This window comes from Sesamum indicum, linkage group LG2 (genome assembly GCF_000512975.1).
Source record: "Sesamum indicum cultivar Zhongzhi No. 13 linkage group LG2, S_indicum_v1.0, whole genome shotgun sequence".
Taxonomy (NCBI): domain Eukaryota; kingdom Viridiplantae; phylum Streptophyta; class Magnoliopsida; order Lamiales; family Pedaliaceae; genus Sesamum; species Sesamum indicum.
The window spans coordinates 3639334-3662803 of record NC_026146.1 but is presented as its reverse complement, the minus strand read 5'-3'; the positions used below and the strand labels follow the sequence as shown (position 1 = coordinate 3662803).

At 33.7% G+C, this 23470-nt stretch overlaps 1 protein-coding gene across 4 annotated transcripts; it reads left to right on the top strand.

The window, feature by feature from the left end:
- Nucleotides 1404-16555, top strand: LOC105178793 (type IV inositol polyphosphate 5-phosphatase 3). 4 transcript variants are annotated; one of them, XM_011102345.2, is made up of 12 exons: nt 1404-1553; nt 7102-7161; nt 7275-7419; nt 7504-7575; nt 8923-8995; nt 9105-9209; nt 9472-10333; nt 10661-10845; nt 11841-11949; nt 14128-14270; nt 14904-15138; nt 16145-16555. In XM_011102345.2, exons 2-12 carry the CDS (start codon nt 7120-7122, stop codon nt 16166-16168), a joined length of 1995 nt encoding a protein of 664 aa, XP_011100647.1. In that variant the 5' UTR covers nt 1404-1553; nt 7102-7119; the 3' UTR covers nt 16169-16555. The 4 variants fall into 4 exon arrangements, with proteins under 4 accessions (XP_011100647.1, XP_020547652.1, XP_011100648.1 ...); XM_020691993.1 differs by having other exon boundaries at nt 1405-1553; nt 7320-7419; XM_011102346.2 differs by lacking the exon at nt 1404-1553 and having other exon boundaries at nt 6942-7161; nt 7320-7419.

The following is a 23470-nucleotide window of genomic DNA, read 5'->3' as shown; positions in this document are numbered from 1 at the left end:
TTCTAAAAGTAACCTAAAATAAAAAAATATAACCATTCCAAATGTCATCCAATCCATTCCAATTAAAAAAACTTTTTTACATAAATTTAATATTAGGAATGATCACCAAAAGTTCATTACAGTGACCGTGTCAAATTGGGACGATCTTTCTTTAACCGTTCCTAAATATTTGTAACGCCGTTTATAAGGACGGAAGGTGAACCGTTCCAAAATCGTCCCAAATCCGATTCAAACTAATTCCGTTAATTCTAGACCATTCTAAAAATAAATAAATTATTCCTAAACCCGCCCCGAATCCCACTTTTTTTTTTGTAGTGAACTACAAAAAATGAATTATTCTCTACATTAATTGTAAATTATCCCAATTTAAAATTCATGACAAATCAATATTATCCACCATAATCAAATAAAATCAATACACAAAACTAAGTTTTGATCACGATTAATTAGCATTTGTTACGATTTTAATTAGAGACAAACCAATTGCTATATGGTTTTTAGTTGTGATTGATGTCTTGGCCTCACTTGCAAAAACAACGGTCGATAATAGATGTTTTGCACAGCCGTAGTTTATAAGTAATTTTTTTATATTTTTTACTTTTAACTATAGTAATTAGTCATTATCAAATGTAATATTTCTTGTAGTGAGTGAAATAATTAATCCCCCCGCTATGACTCTAAGCTTTCAAACTCTTACCCATTCATAAGAATTCGCCGTAAAATTTAACTCATTTACCACTAAACCAACAATATATTGATATTAATTATATATATAATATTTTATATTAATTAGTAATTGTTATAGTGGTAAATGATTGAAATTATGATATAATTATAATTAATTTGTTAAAAAAAACACTAATATCACAAAGAAAATAAAATCAAATTCAAAACCCCATAAAAAGACCAGCTGGGCAACATGTGATCAATTTGATTAGGAAGGAATATAAATAGCATGATTATCCATTGAAACTAATTATCATCAAAAGATTCCCCACATGAATTAATTAATTCCCTCTCCACTACTATTATTCACTTAGAGGTCTCTCTCTCTTTTGTTTTTTCTTCAATAAAAAAATATCAATATTTGCCATCGAATTAATTAATATACTATTATAATATTATATATCAATTAATATTTTTAAATCAACCAATAATTTAAAATAAACAAAAAAAAAGCATATAAAAGTGAGTTGAATATATTCATAGGGCTCAAACTTACGAGTTCTTAATTGTCATCGGACCTGAACCTCACCATTCAAACAAGGAACCGTACGTTGATGTCTCTATCCAGTATTAATACATGAAAACAAACATTCAGAAACAAAAAAACATTAAAAAAAGGTTCTTGATGCCACGTGTCGGTATTTGGTTGGCTAACTAGTCTATAAATGATCATGGCATTTTCCCCACAAACACACACACACACAACCTCTTACAAAACAAAAAGAAGAGAGGTGTTTGCTCTTTTCCAGCCGGTTTGTGTAGTTAATTATAAGCTGATAAGCAGAATCTAAAAGCTAAAAGCGGAGTTGCAGAGAAGTTGAGGAAAGGTATGAACTTCTCTCTCTCTCTCTCTTTTTGGATACGGCGTCGTCGTGAAGGAGCTTGTGCAGTGTTTGGGTCTTGAAAGCTGCTCTGCTTTTCTTGAATCTCATCAGCTGAGTGGATGAAAATGGGTTTAGTTTGTAGTGAAAAAGTTGTTTAAGGTACAGAGATGTAATTAAATAAGTTCCCTTTCTTGATACTTACATCATATGACCTATTCTCCACTTGCTTAACATCATAATATATATATATATATATATATATTGTTGTTTAATTGGACCTATTATATTAAAAGAATTATAGAAAACATATATATAAAGCACTTAAACTTTATGGGTATACCTCCCTCTCTCTCTCTCCCTCTCTCTCTCCCTCTCTCTCTCTCTATATATATATGTATGTATATAATATATATATATATATATGTATATCATTTGATTTATCAACCTTTCATTGGTAGCTTCATAGTTAAGGTTTGTTAAGGGGGTGTTTGGGTGAGTTTTAAGCTTTTTGAAAAACTTTATAGTATGTTCGAGAGCTTATAAAAGACTGTCGAGCTTTTTTGAAAAAAAGGAAATGGGAAATGATTTTAGAACTAATTACACTTATACCCTTTTGAAAACGTGAATTATATTCTCTCCAAAAAAAATTTAAAATTACACTTACACCCCCTTAAAAAAAATTATTTATACTTGACTCTTTCATTAGAGTTTGGACGGAAAATGCTGCCATCAACAAAAAAAATTATTTTATTTTTTAGGAATTTTCTCTCATTTAATATTTTTCATATATATTTTTTTGCTTATAAGGGGATAGATATGTTAACCTCATTTTTCCCTCACAAGTATAAAATTATTATATGAGAATATTACGTGAGGGGTAAAATAGAAAATTTAAAATTGTTTTCTGGCTAAGGTTTGCAATTTTTTTTCTTTTTTTAAGAGAAATTAATATTTTTTACTCTAGAGATTAAATAATTAGTTTATTAGATTTTCCAAATAGTAATGGAAGAAAATTCATATGTATAATGTGTAAAAAATTATGATATAAATGGGTAATTGCATTTTGGTCCTTTATTTTGCTAATATTTCTATTCTAGTCACTCTAGTTCAACCTTCATCAAATTTGGTTCTTCCTCTTCTTCTTCTTTTCATTTTTAAAATCTTAATAAAAATGCACACAAGTATTGTAAATATTACGGTTTAAGTCCTTTAAATTTGAACTTTTTGTAAGTTTGGTCCTTTTAGCTTGTATTATTTCAAATTTTAGTCCCCCATCGAATTTTGTCGCAATTAATGGATTTGAAGATAGGAATAAATTTATCGAGGAAAAACAAAAGTTCATGTGCTAATTTTTGACAAAAACTAAAAATAAATTATGAAATTGAATTACTTACGATAAAACAAAAAGACATAATTACCCATATCTAATATGATTATTATTTTGTATATGATCAAATTATCTCTTAACTCTTTCTTAATTTACCATCAATTAATAATTCTACTAAAAGTTCTCGAGGGCCAAAAGGTAATTTTTTTACCATTGAAAACCTTCCTCCTAATAATAATAATAATAATAACAACAACATTATAATATATATACTGGACGTTAAGATAAGCGTTAAGATATTATATTTAGACTCCCTCTAAAAATATAAAATTATAATTATTCCCATAAAAGTTTTAAAATTATACTTACAGCCCTTCTGAAAATTTACTATTTACACCTGACATTTTTTGTTAGAATTTGGATGAAAAATACTAACTTTAGCAAAAAAAAAATAAATAAATTGCATAAATATTCAATGTTATCCCTTATTTAAAGTTTTCATGTAATAATTTTATACTTATAAATAGAAGATATATTATATTTATCCCTTTATAATTACTAGAAATTACATAGGAATGTGAAATGAAGGGCAAAATTAAAATTTTATGTATTTTTTTTTACTTAAGTCGGCATTTTCCATTCAAATTCTAATAAAAAGGGAAGAAATTTAAATAAAAAATTCTCAGAGGACGTGTAAATGTAATTTCTAAACTTTTTTGAGAAAAAAGTGTAATTTAATATTTTTTAAAAGGGTGTATTGTAATTAACCTTACATGCATGGAGTAAAGCACCCTTAAATACATTTATTTCAAAGCTAATTCATTTATAGAATTTTAATCAGCTATTCATATTATTTTTATAAATAAAATAAAAATTTAAAATATGTACATAGATCATGGGATGGATAGCGCGTCTAGTGATAAGACCCCGCCTCTTTTGGGCATACTTGTAACAACCTTTATGGTCAAATGATTTTTGTCGGCCTCTTTTGAGAACATGGACTAGGAAAGGGAATAGGAAAAAAACGGACACTATGTTTGTTTTTATTTTCAAATTATTTTCGAAATGAGTCCAAATATATTTAATGTTTATCCTTATTTAAAAATATTTTATTTGAGTATTTTTAACTGTTTTAGCATAACTACATACACATATATATACAGACACATATATACATAAATATATATAAAAAAAGACATGATTTGACAATAATAGTAATTTTTGTCTCCCAAAACACAATATTAATCATATAGTTATTTTAAATTCTTTTTGGGGTGGGGCAGTTTGATATAATCTTGAATATTTGTTTATTATTTGAAAAATGATAAATGTATTTCTTAAATAGAAAATAATTATGTAGTTTCTAGACGTTAAGGTAAAAATTACTGTTTTGTCCTTGTTAATGTTTTTTAAAACAAAGTATTTGAAGGAAAAAGTAAAAAAAAAAATCTGAAGGGGAGTACAGTAAATAATTCATAGGGCATATAAGTCTATAAAAAATTAGAAAATTCTAACAAATATAAAAAGATTATAATTCATAATTCAAAAGGGTATTTTTGTCGATTTCACTATAAAAAATTGGATGGAGACCTGATGAATGCTAACAAAATAAGCTCTTTGTTGGACAGACGTTAAAATGATGGGGAGTATTTATAATTTTTCAAATAACGATTAAATAGTTGCAATTACAGAAAATCTTGTAGTTATTTACACTAAATATAACACATATATTATATGATTAATCATTTTCTCTATATAATATATAAATTATATGATAAATATAAAAGTATATATTACATTTATTATATAATTGATATCCATCAAACATTCAAACCTAATTTAAATAAAAAAAGAATTATGGAATGTTCTCTCATCTAGGAATAATATATAATGCATTGTTGATTAACTTGATTTGTCAAAATTTAGGATTTGATTGTGAAATATAAACCATTTTTGCTACTTTAGAATATGAAAAAATATATATTTCCTAAATGATAATATCATCATAATTTTTTACAAATAAAGAATAATATTTTCAATAAATTATTAATTATCTATAAAATTTCAAGATTTTGAATTTTTAATATTACCATTCGACACTAGAAGAAAAATTAATTTTGATAATACTTATTTATCATGGTTAAAAATTAAAAAAATAATAAATACTAATTAACCATGACTTTGCAACGACTATTAGTCGTTGCTTCTGCAAGTTAGGCCAGAATATTAGTCAAAATTAAAATCATACCAAAAATTATGGCTTTAGTTAAAACTGCGACAAATATTCGTTAGTTAAAAATCGAATTTTTATATGGTTTTTTGTTTGATTTTAGTGAATAATATTAATTTATCATGATTTTAAGTTGTGGTCATTACAATATAGGGAATAATTTATTTTTTTCTAGTGCAAACTATTTTTTCAATTAAATTATATAAATAACCTTTTTTAGAACATATTTTTGCTCTTTTTAAATGAATTTTATCTTTTTTCTCCAAATCAAAAATGAAAAAAAAACAAGTTAAATATGTTTACATCCCACATGTAATAAATTATTAATGAATTGCATGAGTTTCCTGCAGTTCCAACATCCCACTATCCATACAGTTCCTTCAATTAGAACCACTACTTAAAATAAGTAATTCATACAGTTCTTTCAATTACAACCACTACTTATTAAATAAGTAATTCAGCTGCCCACTTTCCCAACTGCTTCATTCAATTTTCATTTTTTACAAATCTACAGATTGACCCCAAGAAAAACTAAGGAATGCAATTAACTCCCTAAATTATTTCTCATGTTGCAATTGGGTCCAACTCCAAAATACTTAAATACTTATATAGTAGGGAGTAAGTTGTAAATTGAGTTGTAGTAGAGTCGAGAATGTTTGAAAATAAAAGTGAAAAGTGAAAAAAAATAAAATTTGAGTAGTGTTTGGGGAAATTACAGAAATTGCAGAAATTTGTGGGGAGCTGCTTATAACTTTTAGTTTAATTCAATTTAAATCAGACAGCTTTAGAAGCAAAAGCTATAGATCAAAATATAAAATTTATTTTTTAAAATAAGCTGATAAGTATTTTATTTTAAGCGACCGCAAAAAAACTACATTTGGTACTGTAGTTTTTGGGGTAATTTCATTTTTTGTCGTCTGAATTAGTTAATAAATCACTTTTAGAGTCGCAATGTTCTGACAACATAAGTTTCGGTTCTCAAAGTTTTCTTAAAATGACCAGAATTAGTTGATAGTTAGCTGATCGTCTGAACTGACGGACAGACTTTTTTTGTCAGTTAACGGTCCGGACAAAATTTTGATCGTTTTAAAAAAAATTTAAGAACCATAATTAATGAGGTCGGAGCATTACATACCAAAATTGATTCAATGACAAATTTAGAGGGACTAGAAGTGAAATTTCTTTCAATTTTTTGGCTATGTTTTTTTTTTTACTTTTATTATTATTATTATTTTACTTTTAAAGTTGATTTAACCCATATTTTTCCATAAAATCCCCTCCCCCTCTGCTATTTTAAACGGTCATAACTCATTCTAATTATTTTTAAAAAATTTAGGGACCGAATTGATGAATTCAAAAAATAAAGTATCAAAGTTGATATAACAACTAATTCAGGGGGGACAAAGAAAAATCAAATTATCCCTCTGAAATTTTTACAAACACTTCCAAAGAATACAATGGTTAGATTTTGAGAATGTTTGATTATTGCAAATTATTGACTGATGATGATTACAGTTGTTGTTTGTTGATCAATTCATTAAAAAAAAACATAATTAATAAATAAATATGTGTCATGTTAGTTCATAATCACTGTCCTAAATAATGATTAATTATTTGTTTATGCACCACCTCATCACACTTCTAAGGTCATAATCATTGAGCGGCATGACCAACTCTTTTTTTTTTTACATATATAATAATATCAAATAAATTAAATTTAATAAATATTTACTGTTATAATAAAAATAATATTATATATATAAAATTGGGTTCGAATCCATAAACTTTAAATTTAATAGCTTCAATTCTTTATTGCTCATTTAAATTAATCACACAATAAACCCTCCAAAATATTACAACGACCTGAGACGGGTAGTTACTCATTGTCAACCCCCACCCCACCCCACGTCCAGTCCAAGAATTTGCAGCTCATTCTGTTAGAAACTTTTGTTCTCATATTTTTGTGCTGGGATTTCTCACTGTATTCCCTTTAGAATCATTGTTTTTTCAATATGAAGAAGGAGAACGTCAGAAACCACCACCAGCAAACCGAGGTACTGCGTTCATCTCTCTCTCTGGGGTGGGGGATGGGAATGTTAAGAGTATTTATTGTGTTTTGTTTGTTTTTTTCTTTTGAAATCTTGGGATGACTTAAGGAGGATTGCAGAGAAATTGGGCTGAAATATTGTGTTTCGGTTGCGCGTGCCTACAGCTCTCGTGGCGGCGTGTGGTGGTGCGGAAGTGGTTCAACATCGCCAACAGCAACTCCGATTACTCTGCCGATACCGACTCCGACTCCGATTCGGACACAGGTTCTGCACCCACGTCGATCGTTTTGCTTATTCCGCTTGTGCTTCAACGTTTTTAACTTTTTTCTTTCTTTGTGGGTTTTGCAGAAATTTGTGATTGGTTGAGAGAGTCGCGGTTTAAGAATGAAAAACCAGATGGAGTTCAGGTTGATGCTGATGGTAACGTGATCTTTTGATTACTTCTTTTATTCAGAGTTCTCAGAATGTTGCTACTTTTCTGGGTCTATTTTGTTTGGTCAATGTTGTGATGCATTTTTCTCAACTTTTGAGGTCATTGGTTTGGAGACAAAACGTGTGCTCCTGTTACTTTTGTGGTGTGCTAAAGTCTTAAATATTCGCTTTCTTGGGTCTATTATAATTAGGAGTATCTGCATTAGGGAGCAGACTGTCATTTTGTTAATGTAATTCGAATGCTTTAAATTTTCCGGTATTTGCATTTTGGAGGTTCATAGTTAGAATCTGGTTGAAGCAGCATTCTTCTTGTGCCTAATTTACTTGTATTGCAATGCATTCTCTTGTTTCAAGTATTACTATTTTGGATTTCACTTTTTCAGAACTTACTGTTCTAGTTAGTATTTTAGTGGAAAACTAGGGACATTTCTATATTTTCCTGTTCTTAGCAATTAGTCTTGCTTATCGTTTTCTTCTAGAGTGATCAAGTGTTGAGGATTATTTCTTCAGAGCAAATTCACAGTGTTTCATTAAGTGCGTATAAGTTATGAGTTTGAGTGGCCTCATATCAATAAAGACTGAAAGCTAGGTTATTTTATGCTGTTGAATGAACTGTATTTGTTATGCAGATGGAGAATCTTTAACTCTATGCCTTCTTACTATTACTGCATGTTAGAGAGTCTATAAACATCATTTATATAGGTGCCCAATTGAGTTTTTGGTATTTAGTAGTTGCCTTTTTGTTCCTAGTACTCTTAGCTAGCTATATTTTTTGATTCACTCATGGAAACATTGCTCATGAGAGAATGATATTACATACTTATTACTGTTTACTGGACAAGTTTAGCTTGATCCAGTTATTTTGCCGTCTTGTAAGTAAATAATGTTGCTTTTCAGAGAAACAACAATGATGAGAAGCCTAGGTCCATTTTTGACACTGATCTTGACTTGGCAAACTTTTTATTGCTTTGTTAGCTTATGCAAAAAATACCGTAATGTAGCGTTGATTTTAACAAAATGATCATCCAAGATAAAAAAATTGCCTCTGCTTCTGTACTTTAGATATGTATGTTTATAGGCTCAGTATGACCCCATCTAAGGTCATATGACACATGAGCACACAGATATAATGTATATATATTGTGTGATATTACTTACTAGATAAGAACGTAACCCTTGTTAGACTGCACTCTGGAGGTAGTAGTACAATCTGCGTACTTCATGGTTTTCTTCTTCACATTATGTGGTTTATGCTGGTCTGGCTCAGGATCGCAGTGTATTTGTATGTTTTACTTTCTGAATTATAATTCGTGTATCTTCCATTTTCAATCTCAGATGCTCTTCCCAGGCTAAGACGACGAAATTCAGAGACATTTAGAGCTCAGTACATTAACAAAAAGGAAATCAGGTACTTTTTCCCCTGCATTTTCAAGATCGAGACTTTAAGACTAAATAACAATTGTTAACTTAGCAAATAATGAGATTGTGATTTTAATGATCTTCTGGGGCTTTGCTAGAATATGTGCTGCCACATGGAATGTTGGGGGAAGAGTTCCTCCTGAGGATCTAGATCTTGATGGTTGGTTAGATGTTGATGATCCTGCTGATATTTATGTGATTGGGTAAGTTCGTTTCCCATGGATTCCTTCTGCTTGGAATATACCGTGTAATCTGTAAGATAACTACAAATTCTTTTTCTGGTACAACTATATACTTCCATGTCCCACTGACATACACTGGATTGCAAATTATTCTATTATGATATATCAGTTTAACTTCTATAGTTAAGTGTTATCACACATTCTGTTCAAGAAGTCTTAATGAATTCAATACAATTTTTATGTCTATTAATTCACCCATTTGCCATGTCTTATACAACTGCAGCTTGCAGGAGATCATACCATTAAATGCTGGCAATATATTTGGAGCTGAAGATAGCCGTCCAGTTTCAGTATGGGAAAACATAATTCGTGAAAATTTGAGCCAAGTTCCTCCAGCAACTAAGTTTAAAAGCTACAGTGATCCTCCCTCTCCATCAAGGTTTAAGCCATCTGAAGATGCCCCGGTCATAGAAGATGAAATTTTACTTGAATCTGACAGTGACATTGAGGAGGAAATCTACCCACTGAATGAAGAATCAAATGGTTTTGGTGATATCAAGGATGGACAGGTCAAAGGCGAATATTTTGTTTGTGCGGATACATCTTTCTCCAATGACTATCACAACTCAAGACCAGTAGAACAAGATTTTCAGAGACAATTCTCTTCTCCAAAAAAGCTGGCCAGATTGAATTGCTTAAGGACAGATGATGCTGAAGAAAATGTGGAAGGCCCAAATACCCAGCATATGAACAAATTAACCAAGACGCTTAGTGGGACAGAAAGGATAGGCTTAAGCTGGCCAGAGCCACCACTGCATCTCTTACCTCAGCCTGTTACTGAGAGACCTAATTCCTTTAAGTCCTTTAAATCTTTCCAAGCTTCCAAATCTTTCAAGACATATAGTTCTTTTAAATATAATACGATTACTGAAAATAGAATGCTATCTGATTTAGCTTCACTTGCGGAAGTTGACCTTGAATCTCTAATAAACCGGAAGAGAAGGCCCCCATATGTTAGGATCGTAAGCAAACAAATGGTTGGCATCTTTATTACCATATGGGTTCGCAGGAGCTTGCGGAGGCATATACAAAACTTGAACGTCTCCACTGTTGGTGTTGGTGTCATGGGCTACATAGGCAACAAGGTTTGTTATCTTATTCTGAGCTTCAGCTCGCATTTCGGTTAACACATCTATATATTCCCTGTGTGCATTCTCCCGTTTATTCTTCTGACCTAGCTTCATGATAGTCATGAATCCATCTGTGTATTCTCCTGTTTATTCCTTTTTGCATTTAGTTTGGGCTGAGTTTATTTCTGTACTCATGTTCTATTGTTTTATGAATGTCCAATTGGCTAATTTCTGAAATATAATCCTCTCCTTCAGGGTCATGCTCATTTTCTTCCCTATCTTTCTCTCATATCTAGATATTTCACAGAGTTTTAGTTATTCACAAATCTCTCTCTCCCCCAGGGATCAATATCAGTCAGCATGTCGATACATCAGACACTCTTCTGTTTCGTTTGTACTCATTTAACGTCGGGCGAGAAAGAGGCGGATGCAATCAAAAGAAATGCGGATGTGCATGAAATACACAGACGGACACGTTTTAATTCACTTGCTGGAATGGGGCTTCGTAAAAGCATCTATGACCATGAGTAAGTATATCTGTCCATCTTCTTGTTCTTTAATTTTTGTATAGTAGATATGTCTTGCTCGACTGTATTAACTCTCGGCAAAGGGTGCGCGCAAGGTCATTATCTATCCTGAAAGAAGCAAGTGCGGAATGGACACCAGTCATTATGATTGGAAGTAATTTGCCTTCTTTGAAAGTAATCTGACAAAGAAGCGGAGAAGTTAAAGAACTGTCATCATGCATAAAATCCATGCTCTCCTACATTATCATGGATTGTCCACGATAGGCTCGAAACTTTTCTGGATTCCCATTCCTCACTATATATATGAAATTGAACTTTTAAGCTAATTACTGTTCCCCACCATCTTGACATGTTAATTATGTGCAGGAAATTATTCACATTCAAAGGCATAAGAAACTGAAATAAAATGTCACAGTGATGTTTTTCTTCTTGCCTATAATTAGCCACTTCCTCTTTGCATATCTTAGTTCTTTTAAGGTTCCTCGTCTTCCTTTTATGTCTAAAGGTTTCTCTGTCTTCTAAATCTTATTTGAAATTACAGCATGTGTTTAACACTTATATCTGTGGTGCTGGGATTTAATTAATATCCTTTCCGTCCATTATAATGGGAACTCTTTCTCTTGTTGAACTCATAATCCAGAAAGCATGGGGAAACCACATGGAAACATCTCATCTTTGGTGCGTAGTGCTGGTGGTATCAGGAAATTATTAATTGGCATTGACTGTCTGGTCACTCAACGATTAAAACTGAAACCTGAATTGATGTGCTTGTGGGCAAGATTTTCTCTTATGGAATCATAGTGATATGACTTTGCATTACCAGATGTAAAATTCTGAATATAAATTCATAAATGCAGAGGATCTTGAACTATTTTACATGTTCCTTACTAGTTGCTTCCCTCAAATAACGATCACATGAAATTAGAGAGCATGCCTTTGTTTTGCACAGTATCTTTAAAATGCCAATAAAATTAATAAATTTCATCTGGTTGCAGGAGAATAATCTGGCTGGGTGACCTAAATTATCGAATCAACTTACCTTACGAGCGGACAAGAGAACTGATTTCCAAAAAGGAATGGTCCATGTTGGCTGAGCGGGATCAGGTGATTCCAATTTCTTACATTTGGCTCTCCTTATTGCAATACTAGACAACAATCCTATTAAGCTTTATTTGGTAAGACGGTCCTATTAAGGATTGGCTTTTGGTTTAGAAGTCTGTGGCAATAATTAATTTTTCTTTTTTTAAAAGTTATGATCACTTAAAGCCTTCTTGCGCATAAGTATATGTTTACATATATATATATATATATATTTATATGAATAGAAATGCTATTTACGGCATGTTCTATAATCTGTAAGTCCATGTTTGTCTAAGTCGGAGCATTTGGACGATCTATACCATTCTGTTGCATGCTCCAAGTTAATTTTTCTGTCTAAACACAAAAGTTTTACTGAAACCTGCGCCAAACTTTGGAAAGAGAAGTTGCAGAAGGAAAACAAATGAGCTGTCTTTCCACCTCTTAACCATATAAGACACTAGCAGCACTCTCTAGTCATACCAGAACTCAGCAATTTATTAACAGTAACAAATTACTGAGAAAAATGAGCCAAATAGCGGAACTATACTGAGAGAATGTTTTTATGTGTCATACTGAGTTATGCTATGCTCTTTAGGATTCCTCTTTCTGATCCATCCTCAAGCAAAATCTTTTCATATTTCACCAGAACATCAAATATAGATCTTTTACTGGCCCCTTTAACTCACCATTCTCAAAATAGTTACATTTATGCCTAGTGACAAACTAGAAAATTGCTTCGGTAGATAATTAAGGAGATTCAGTTTCACAAAAGTGGACCCCAGCTTCAGAAAAATAAAACTACCACTGCACAAGTGTTACAAATTTTACTATCTATTACATGCATTAAGGAGATTCAGTTTCACAAAAGTGGACCCCAGCTTCAGAAAAATAAAACTACCACTGTACAAGTATTACACATTTTACTTTCTAGTGCTTCATTAAAAGATTTTCTTTCAGATTCTCGATCATCATGGTTATATGGAAGGAACACATATATGTTTTGATACCAATGACTCACTTGACTGTCAGTCGTTTCTTTTTAGCATTCTCCTAATAGCTGCAAATAGAGGTCTCATTCACTCAGGAGAAGGTGTAATGTAAAACTTATGCTAATATTTCTGATTGTTCGAAACATATCCATATGTAAAATTTCTCCTCCTCATTTAGCTATTTAGTATGAAAAAGTTGGTCGATCACCCTTGAATCCCTTACAAGCTGACTTGATTTTCTGAAGACTATCTACTTGTGAGTGTTTGTTATTTCCATACCTCTAAATATGAAATACAGTCAATGATGCAGCAATTTAGCATTGCTAGTCAACTGAAGGGTAACTGACATGACGAGAGATCTATCCTCCAGTGGCCTGTATGGATAAGTGCTGTTATATGTTTGGTTTAAGACTTATTTATTCTCCTTGAGGATGGTCCCATTGCATGGTGAAAATTTTTTTGGTTCTCCCTTCATAAAATTTGTAAGCGGCAAAGCTCAGGTGGTAAATATAAATAAAATGTCTTGAATACTGATCAATATGCTGATACATCACAGTGCAAGACAAAGCCACTATAACAAGTCTGAAGCCTCTAGGATCACTGATATAGCCCACCAGTAGACCATTTTGATTGATATAAAATGTTGCAGTTGTAAAAAACAGCCTAGAAAGTAGAAACAAAGAAATGAACTTCTCCCAAATTGGATTCCCTTTTCTCAAGGCTCTAGAACTCCTTGTATACCTAATCTATGCTCCACTGAGATAAGCAGAAAACATTGAAGTTTGTAAACATGAAATATCAAGGTAACGAGCAGCAAATGGTACCCCCCTTTCTGTCCCGAATTTATTGCTACCATTTTCTAATTGCGAAATCCCAAAATAAGAACCATATCCTAAATGGAAATGTTCTCCAAAATATCCTTTCACTTAAAGTAATATTTGACACCATTAGGACATTGGTATAATATTACTTAAAAACTTCTTCTGAAACTTCACACAAAATCAAATGGATGCATAATTTGGGAGGATGGGTCATGACAATACTGAGAAATTAAGCACTAAATTATTCGTTTTGTTTAGGTAGTGTGATCAATAATCATCTGTGATGAACTTTCATCTGTTTTCATTTGGCTTTGGTTTTAATTTTTGTTGCAGCAAGCAAAGTTGATGTATTTTTTTTTTCCTGATAGACTTACTGCTGCCTTCTTTTGCAGCTTATAAAAGAGCTTAGAAAAGGCCGGGCATTTGATGGATGGTCTGAAGGCACTTTGAGTTTCGCTCCAACTTACAAATATGAATTGAACTCTGAGTCTTACTTTGGAGAGGATCCGAGGGCTGGGAGGCGAACACCGGCATGGTATGCATTTTACTTATCTGAATGGTCCTGCTTCCCCTCACAATTTATCTCTTGGCGGTCCAATTTACTTGGTATGAACCATATGTCTAGTCAGGTTGTGATAAGATTGCTCGTTAATCTAGCTTTGTTGTTTTCCATGCCAATTGCTGCTTTGTGGTTTTCCATAATATTTTCTCCCTTTACATTTTTATTATTGCTCTTTGAGTTATTGAAGAACAATCATATGTTCATGCTGTGGCTTTCTGCTGGCGTTTGTTTTATCTATATTTGTGCCTTAGAAGGTATTCTGGCTATTTCTTGGTAGCCAGGATCACACAGCATAAACATTGTTTCCCTGGAATCTTTTGAATTTACCTTATTCATGTGACCTTATTATTTCATAATTCTATCCCCCTCGTTGACTCATAAATTCCAAATGAAGCTTGACCAAACTTTATAAATGATGGAGGACTGGTTTTGATATGGGCCAGTTTAATTAATAGTTCTCTCAATCCATCTATATATCTTTTGTTTATATTATGTATTCAAGTATCGTGTATGTTTGTATTTGTACATTTAGCACAAACCAAAACTTTATCACCTTATAGATCCAGGATTTGTTTTATTTCTCACACTTCTCTATATACTCTCCAGGTGTGACCGTGTTCTCTCCTATGGGACAGGAATGAGGTTGTTAAGCTATAGGAGATCTGAGCTTAAGCTATCTGACCACCGCCCGGTCACTGCCTCGTACATGGTTGAAGTTGAAGTATTTTCACCTCGAAGATTGCAACGGGCACTTACTTTTACTGATGCTGAAATTGAAGAACAGGATATTGTCACAGAAATGGGGCTCGGTGGTGGAATTGGCCGGTTGAGATCGGGAGAGGTAAGTAGCTTAGCACTTTGAAATACAAATATATCCTAATTCCAACAAACATGATGTCAGATGTTTGTGATTATATATAAGATTGATACTCACTTGTTTACCCTAACATTTGTGCCATGATGGTGTGAATATGTTAAAGGACATTATGGTCCTCCTGTAAGTTGGGGACTCCAGTGTTTACTAAAGAATACTGATGTGACGGGAAAGGGATTGAGTGAATCGCACACAATTAGTAGACAATAACAACTGGCTTGAAGAATGTCAGAAGTCTTATATCCCAAAAAATAAGGGATTACCCCCTTCCCTTAATAAGATTAGGACTTGGTTCAAATTATTAATAGCATGATATAAAATTTCAAGAAAGGCCAGGTACTGTATAGGTAATATACTTCAATTTAATGATAGTTTGGGGGTAAAATGGAAAACCCCTGTTAATTTTGCGAATATTAGATACCTTGAGTGAATGATTACAAAATATTTTGCACATCAATACCTTCAATGAATGGACATAAAATATTAGGGCGGGGGGAAGGAATGTAACTTTCTACTCTGTTAATGTGAAGTTCAACGGCTGACAAAGAATCATTTGGAATTAGTGAAAATGCTTATGCCGAAATTTTTTAGCAAGAAAAATGTTCCCTTGCCTAATGTTTATGCTTTTTTTCTTTTTTCCCCTCTTTTTCCTTTTTTGGGTGAATTTTCCCCCTCTTTTTCCTTTTTCCTATGTCTGGTGGTTCTACTAGAATTTATATCTTTATCTGATATGATTTGTGCCTATTTTGTTTATATGAAAGCATTAAAAAGTTTTGTATATATCTAAAATAAGGACATGTGATGCTGCTGCATAATTTCTCCATTCCGTATTACTGTATTGAAAACATTCGAAGTTCAAAGCCACCAGCCCATTCGTTCTATGCCTTTTTCTTTCTAAAATATTTTTGCAGCAACCCGAGAGCAGTGGATTACTTATAATATATCATCACTCGATTCTGTTGTTCTTTTTTAGGATGCTTCATATTGGGAGCGTTGAGGGATTCGACTCACAAAAATATGCTGAGGAGGGTGTAATGTATTGGAATTGGCTGTTACACATCCATTGTTTTCATTCTTTATGATGGTTAGTTTGTAAATGGGTTTTGGTGTGTGTATAAATGGTTTTCCGCAGTTATAGTTTGTGATGGGGTTGAGGTCTAGAGAAGTTAGTATAGTGAAGTGGCCATTGCTACTCTTTTTAGGTGGGAGATACTGTCGGACTTATGTATTACTGTGTTTTTTTCTTCTTCTATCTTTTCATGTATAGTCAACGATCTTATATTACACAGTTTGAGGGGGTCCAACATATTTTTTCATGTAAACTTTGTGTTGAAGAAGAAGTATATGATCATGGTATTATCGATCTGGAATTATTACATTTTTACCCTTAATTCAATAGTTTTTGTTTCAACTCTATCTTTTTGACCAAGCTTCCTTTGTTGTTCTATGCCTTTTTTCTTTATGTTCTTGTAAACTAGGGAAATTTATTAATGTAATTTTTCATTGGTTTAATATTTGAGATTCCATCATAGTGCTTGGATCTCCAGAGAACTGATTATGTGTCCTGTTCGATCATATGGTAAATTTCACTTCGATCAAATCCAGTGCGAATCGGTTTTCACTTTAAAAAAAAAATGAAAATTTTGTAAGGGATGAAGAAGGGGGATGGAGCGCAACCTTCTCCAAATCCAAAACTCCAAATTCTTCTTCTTAAGCATCAAATCTCATCTTAAAAAAAAAAAAAAAAGTAAATGATTTCCCCTTTTCTTCTTCCATATGCCTATACAATAGAAGGTTAAATGCAATTTAATCCCATCTGGTGTAAAATAAGCAAATACCTCTCTGTGAAAAAAGAATTAGCAAATTACTCATCAATATTTCAAAAAATTAAGCAAAATAACCCCATATCAATAGTTTAGATAGGGAGTAATTTCCTTCTTTTTCCAAAACACATAGAATAATGGTTTCCTCTAATTAATTTATTCGAGTTGCTGACCGTAGAAGAAATCTCAGCGTCAGGTGTACCAACCGGGTTCATCTGCTGATGGATTATAGCAAGCGACGGCATGAGAGGATTTCGACCCTCTTTCACCTGACGCCGAGAGGGCAGACCCAGTTCAAGAAACCCGGCGGAAGCTGAACTCAGAGATAGGTTATTTATACTTGCCCGAGTTGACGAAGTGAAGGAGCGATTACTCTTCATGAAGATAAGTGACTAGTCTGGGAAAATCGCTGACGATAGTGGCATCTTATTTCATTTATTAGTTGAGCAGGGATAATTGTAGTAGAAAGGACAACTGCTCTCGAATCAGCAATGCCACATCTGACTCAAAAACCCGGCGGATTCGCCTAGATACCTAGTAAAGAATCCAACTCCAGGCTTCTCTTCTCCTAGGAATCCTAACTTGGTATGCAAGCTCAAGAAAGCGATTTAACCGAGCTCCGACAAGCAAAAGCAGGGGGTTTCGGTTATGTCGAAGACCGAGGTTAGGTCCGCTTCGCTTCCCGGCGAAGATCTTGAAAGGATTTCTTAGAGCTTAATTGCACTATCGATCCTTAACAGTCGAGTTACTTCGTTCCTCGTACCAACAAAAAGAAATGGTTAATGATACAATCAACCAATGAATTATGACTTAATTATTCCATCGATAGGATTCATCCAGTCGAAGTAACTAAGAACTTTGAATTTAAGTAATACTAAGCTTGCTTTCTTGCAGCAATATTCTCAGTCCGAGAGTTCTGGAGAGAAGAGAAAGCTGAAGGCCATTGCTGGTTCGTATGATCCAGCTTCCAGTACAAAGGTAACTAAGAAAGCCAAACTTGGACTTTATCTTATCTTTGGATTGGCTACGGTATTCTGCCTCTATCCGGAAAGCGTGCTTTGTGCCTTAGGTCAATGAAATGTTCCAGGAAAGCACCAAAGGGGATAACCAACTTCAAATAGAACGAGTGAAACTGATAATAGATAGACTTTTAGGTAGTTCACCAGTCAAACCACACCCTTGAATGAATCTCAATCGAATGGGACTCGTTTTGAATCCTTCGCGATGGAAATGCCCAAACCAACATAGCTTGCTAGCTGAAGGAGCTGCCAGAGCAGAGGCAATGTCAATTGACTTATTCGATTATCCTTCTTCACCGTTCGAAAAGAAGTGGATTGGCGCACGTCTTCCTATGAAATAGATTCTCTTTCCCCATCAAGCCCCTTTCCTTACTCGAGATATCTGAGATAGCCCCGTCAACTAATAACAACTAATAGACGAGCCCCTTATCCTTCTGTTCTGAACTTGCTTCTTGGTACAAGGGGAGGCGACTCTTCACCTTACGAGGGCGCCCTAGAACCAGGACCCAATCGACAAAGAAAGGCTACTGAGCCACTGGGCTTCGTTCACTCCTAAATCAGTGAATCCCGGGAAGTGAACTCCGAAATCAGTTACCTCGAGTTCGGGTGAGGAGGAATTTCATTTGCCTGGAGCGAGCCAGGTCTGGACCCTCTATTCTTCCCATCTTCCTTCCCGTTTTTCTTCTGTCTGTGGGTACCTTTGTAGCGGGTATAAAGAAACTATTGCTTTAGTGGAACGCCATAAAAAGAAGGTAGCATTTTCTTGTCACGATGTAATTCCTCAATTATGATTGATCTGCAAGTGCATAAATGCCTCGGGTCTCATAAATAATGGATCGACAACAAAAAATAGTCGATTACACTTAGTAAAAGTGGTAATCTATTTCCTTACGGGTTGAGCCGATCTCCGAAGAAAGGTCAATCTGGCTTCGAGATTGCTGGTCCTTCTCAGTTTGCCCGCCTGTTTAGCCATCTGAGGAGCTTTTAGGTGCCGGCCTTGGAACAATCTGTAGCCGTGGAATTGCTGTTTTTGACTTTTGTTTTGGGGTTTTTCAATCGTGGATACATCTGTATCCTTAACATACTGAAACGACTGCCATTATTGGTATCAAACCAATAACGATTCATACAAGCTAAATCTTCTAATCGAAAATTAGGCCAAAGAAAGAGCTTTCAATTCCTGGATTTGCTGAAAGGGCAAAAGGTCTTCTTTGTTATATCTCCTTTTACTTCAGATAAATCGAAAACTCCAGAGTATATCCTCCCACGGGTGAAAGCAAAAAAGACACTTTGAATATTTTTCTATTGAGTCTTATCTCTTAGAAAGAGAGAGAATTTCCTATTTTTTTCGTTAAATTCAGGGCTTAGAACAAGACCCATCGGTGGATAAGATCACATCTTCATAACAAAAGGTGTACACGTTCGGCCTAACTAAAGGTAATGGGCCAAACCTAACGAGTCCAAACAAATTTGATCTTATTGTATGACAAAACCACAGATTGGGCTTAATATTCAAGGCCCAGAAAAGATGGGTTGAATCCAGAAAGCCTTACCGCTCTTATTCCGCAGCCTTTAGCACATAGCAGTCGACCTTCCTGTGATGTTAGTATTCGTATTACATACACTGATGTAAGTGGAATCAATCACCTAAATGACATGATTCAACTGCCGGTGAGATTAGGAGCTTCCTGGGAAGAGTAAGTTGAATCATGTAAATGGCATGATTCAACAACTGATGAATTGTTTGTTGAATCATCGCTCGCTCTAAAAAATAGACTATCCACAGTATAAATAGAGAATCAACAAGAACTGCCATTTGCGGAAACCATTTGATCAAGAGTGAACAGCTGAGAGTAATGGCATACAACACTTTATCCCTTTATTAGGATTGAGACGCAGTCTAAATCCATCCCATCGGCACCCAAACCTCAGCAACTCACAGGTCAGACGATCGATCATGCTTGTCCAGACAGTTCGACTAGATCTTCCCCGGTTGAGGGACAGACTGACAATCCGAGTGAGGAACGAAGTAGCTTGGTTGAGGTTAGCTTCAATCTATTCATTCGTTTTGATAGGTCAACCATTCTCTTTTCTTGTTCTATCTTGAGCCGCCCTAAGGCCTCGCTTTAGGCTGTTGTTAAGAGATGGGGGATCGCCCAAAGGTCTAGCGATCAAAGAAGAAAAGAAGCCATTCGAGACAGCAAAGGACCTTCTTCGCCTCACTTCACTCTACTCTCTTGCGGACTTGTCTGGTCAATCGGTCGCCCTCTATCTTGCTTGAATATGGCCCTTTCTTTTTTTTATGCCTGGGGGAGATTGACTGCTCTAAGCGATCAGATAACAAGAGAAGAAAGGCGCTTGACTCTTTCTTTATTGGACAAGTATGAGTAAGAGGTACTTCACTTTCTTAGGTGAAAGCGAGAAGGATTCTCTTCTGCTTTGGCTTCTTTCGAGGAAGGAAAAAGTCTCCGCTCAGCAACTGATTGAGGATTTTCCTTTGAGTGAAATTCATGAGGACTCTTTCGTAACCTTTAGCCCCCTTTCCCATCTCTTTTCTGAACTAGACTGCGTTGACACATAGCTATGCATCTATCTTAGGGGACCTCTATTCTGGCTTTCCTAAAATGCAAAAGCGGAAAAGTCTTTATTTATTTCTTATCTCTAGAAGGGCCCCAGATTCCAAACCTTTCTTTAGTACTGTCCTTCCTTCTCTCCGGCATCGAGCTTCTTCTTTCCTCAATGACTCGGCTAGTGAAAGAGAATCGGCATCCGGCTTTCGATCGTCCAAATCATCGGTCCGGTACTAGATGTAGCCTTTCCGCCGGGCAAGATGCCTAATATTTATAATGCTCTGGTAGTTAAAGGTCGCGATACTGTTGGTCAACCAATTAATGTGACTTGTGAGGTACAGCAATTATTAGGAAATAATCGAGTTCCGCATCTGAGTCGGCACAGCGAATGCCCAAAAGGATGTAGGGATGAAGTTAGTCTGCTTGCCTGTCTAGTCGGAGATAGCCTCAGGAGTGGCGGGATGCTAAAGAAAAGATAAGAGTAAGGCTAAAAGAGCGCTTATTCCGACAACAGGAAAGACAATCAAGCATGCGGCTGGCGCTTTACTATCAAGAACTTGAAAGAGGTTTTATTTTTCACAGGGTTTAATTTTTCTTATATCTTATATTACAAGTCCATTTTCAGTCGGACATGTCATCCTATAACTGGGAGGATACATCATATAGCTTGCCAACATATTTATGCATACCATCCTAGAATATATTTAGGTGGTTCCCAACAAATAGGTAACATATTTATGCACTCCACACAAATATTTATCACTTCATATCATACCATTATTCTCACTTTAATTCGAGTTTTTCTTTATATTTCTTCTTTTATCCATTATTGATTTAAACATAGAAATGTTAACCTCTATTTTGCAGGGTTAGTCCCTGTTAATCTTAGGATTTTACGATAAATCCTTCGATCCTTGTGGTGTGGCAAAAAATCTGATACGCATCAACACTAATAAACATAAATTGAGCTACTTAATGTAATCACTTTTAACACAATCCTAATAATTATTCTAAAGTTCCGTATACTACTTAAATCCCATCATTCTAAAGAGCCCCAAAGGGACTATTAGGGGGATTAGGAATTGGATTTTAGGTGATGGTTCAAGTATTAATTCGACTAGTAGTTGACGCACGCGATTCTCGTGAGCATATGAAAAAGAATTATAGTATGAGTTTAAGAAAAAAATTATGAAAAGAATAAAAGTAGTATGTGAGTAAAAAAAAAATATAAAGACGGTTAGAGGAAAACATAGAGTAGTGGGTTGAGAAAAAGAAAAAAGATATATAATGATGAAATTATTGAAAAATATTAAAAGTACTATTATAATCAATCTTTTTAATAGAAAAAATAAATTAAAGGGTAAATGAAGGTATTCAAAAGTTTATACGATAAAAGAGTTTTTTTTTACATATAGATTGATTGATAGATATCCACAGACAATTAATTATTAAAAAAAAAACGACAAAAAAAATTATAAAAACTTTAGTATATGACTTAATTGGGCCGTTCTGCTAGAAGTAAGATGACCTAATGACTGCGTTTGCTTTAACCATGCATTAAATAAATCCTTTTGTTGTATTCTTCAATTTGTACCATTTCTTTAAAAAAAAAAAAAAGTTAGGCACAATAGTTATTGCAATTAATTTCAATTATAACTTATTTAATTTTTTCAATCCACTACTTCACGTTTCTTTTTCCTGACAAATTTCTATTTTTTCTCTCTAACATTCTCCTCACAAATAAATAAACACAAAATAGAATAATTTGGGATGCTATCTTCTTGCCAAATATATTGCATATAATTTTTAGTTTTGATTAATAATACTAATATATCGAAACAAATCAAATATTTTTATTATTTTTTATTGGTGCAAATCAAAACAGTAACATTTTATCATACAAAAAAAGTGGAACCATTGTATAAGAAGAACATTACGCTGAACAATCTAATAATCAGATTGCAAAAACAATGTTAAGGAAGTAGCATCAATAATTTTGCAAGAGACCCTGAATAAGATACCGGATTCCAATCAAAAAGAAAAAAAAAACATAAAATAAAAAAAATCAACTGCTTAAGAAAAGAGTTATTAAGTTCAAAGAAGTCATTATTTGGAACAAGTTTTTCAGTAATTTCTAAGAAGCCATAATCCACAACAGATCATCAACCACTCGCATACTAATCTCAATAATTAAACTTGTTAACTGTTCAGCAAGAAAAGCAATATCACTTCTAAGTTCATAGGTAGAGAGTGAGAAATGAAAATTGCTTAGTAATTGGTCAATATTTTCAAGACCAATCAACTACGTACTATTTCTCCCTACATCATTTATATACAACATGCATGCATGATTTTTCAGAGATTATAAACCGCAATAATCAAAACAGAGATGATTTCAAGAAAAACTAACGGAAAGGGTAAGTATAATTGATGCACAATCACCGAGAATCTGAGTTGGGTCTTTGTGACCGAGTGAAACATAGATCTGAGTGAATGAAGTCCTTTGTGGTCGGTTCTCAAACTTGTGGTGTTACTGTGGGTCAGTGTTTGGGTACGGTACTACTGTGTGCCCGAGTTACCCTGTGTTGGATTTGGCAGATTTTGAGCCGATTTCATAAACAGTGTTTGTTTCTCTTCATTTCTGTTTTATTCTTTTACATTATCTTTCATTCAATATTTCTGTAATATTGGTTTGTAACTATTAAGGAGTTCTGTACTCCAAAATCGTTGTAATAGTTTGGTTAGGATTTGTCTGATATCCACTTAACAATTACAAAATAATTTAAAAAAATTAAAATCACTATTGTGGACAATTTTCTTGAAAAAAAAATAGAACGAATTAAATGATAAATCGAGGCAATTAAAAATTGGTACGATCAAATAATTT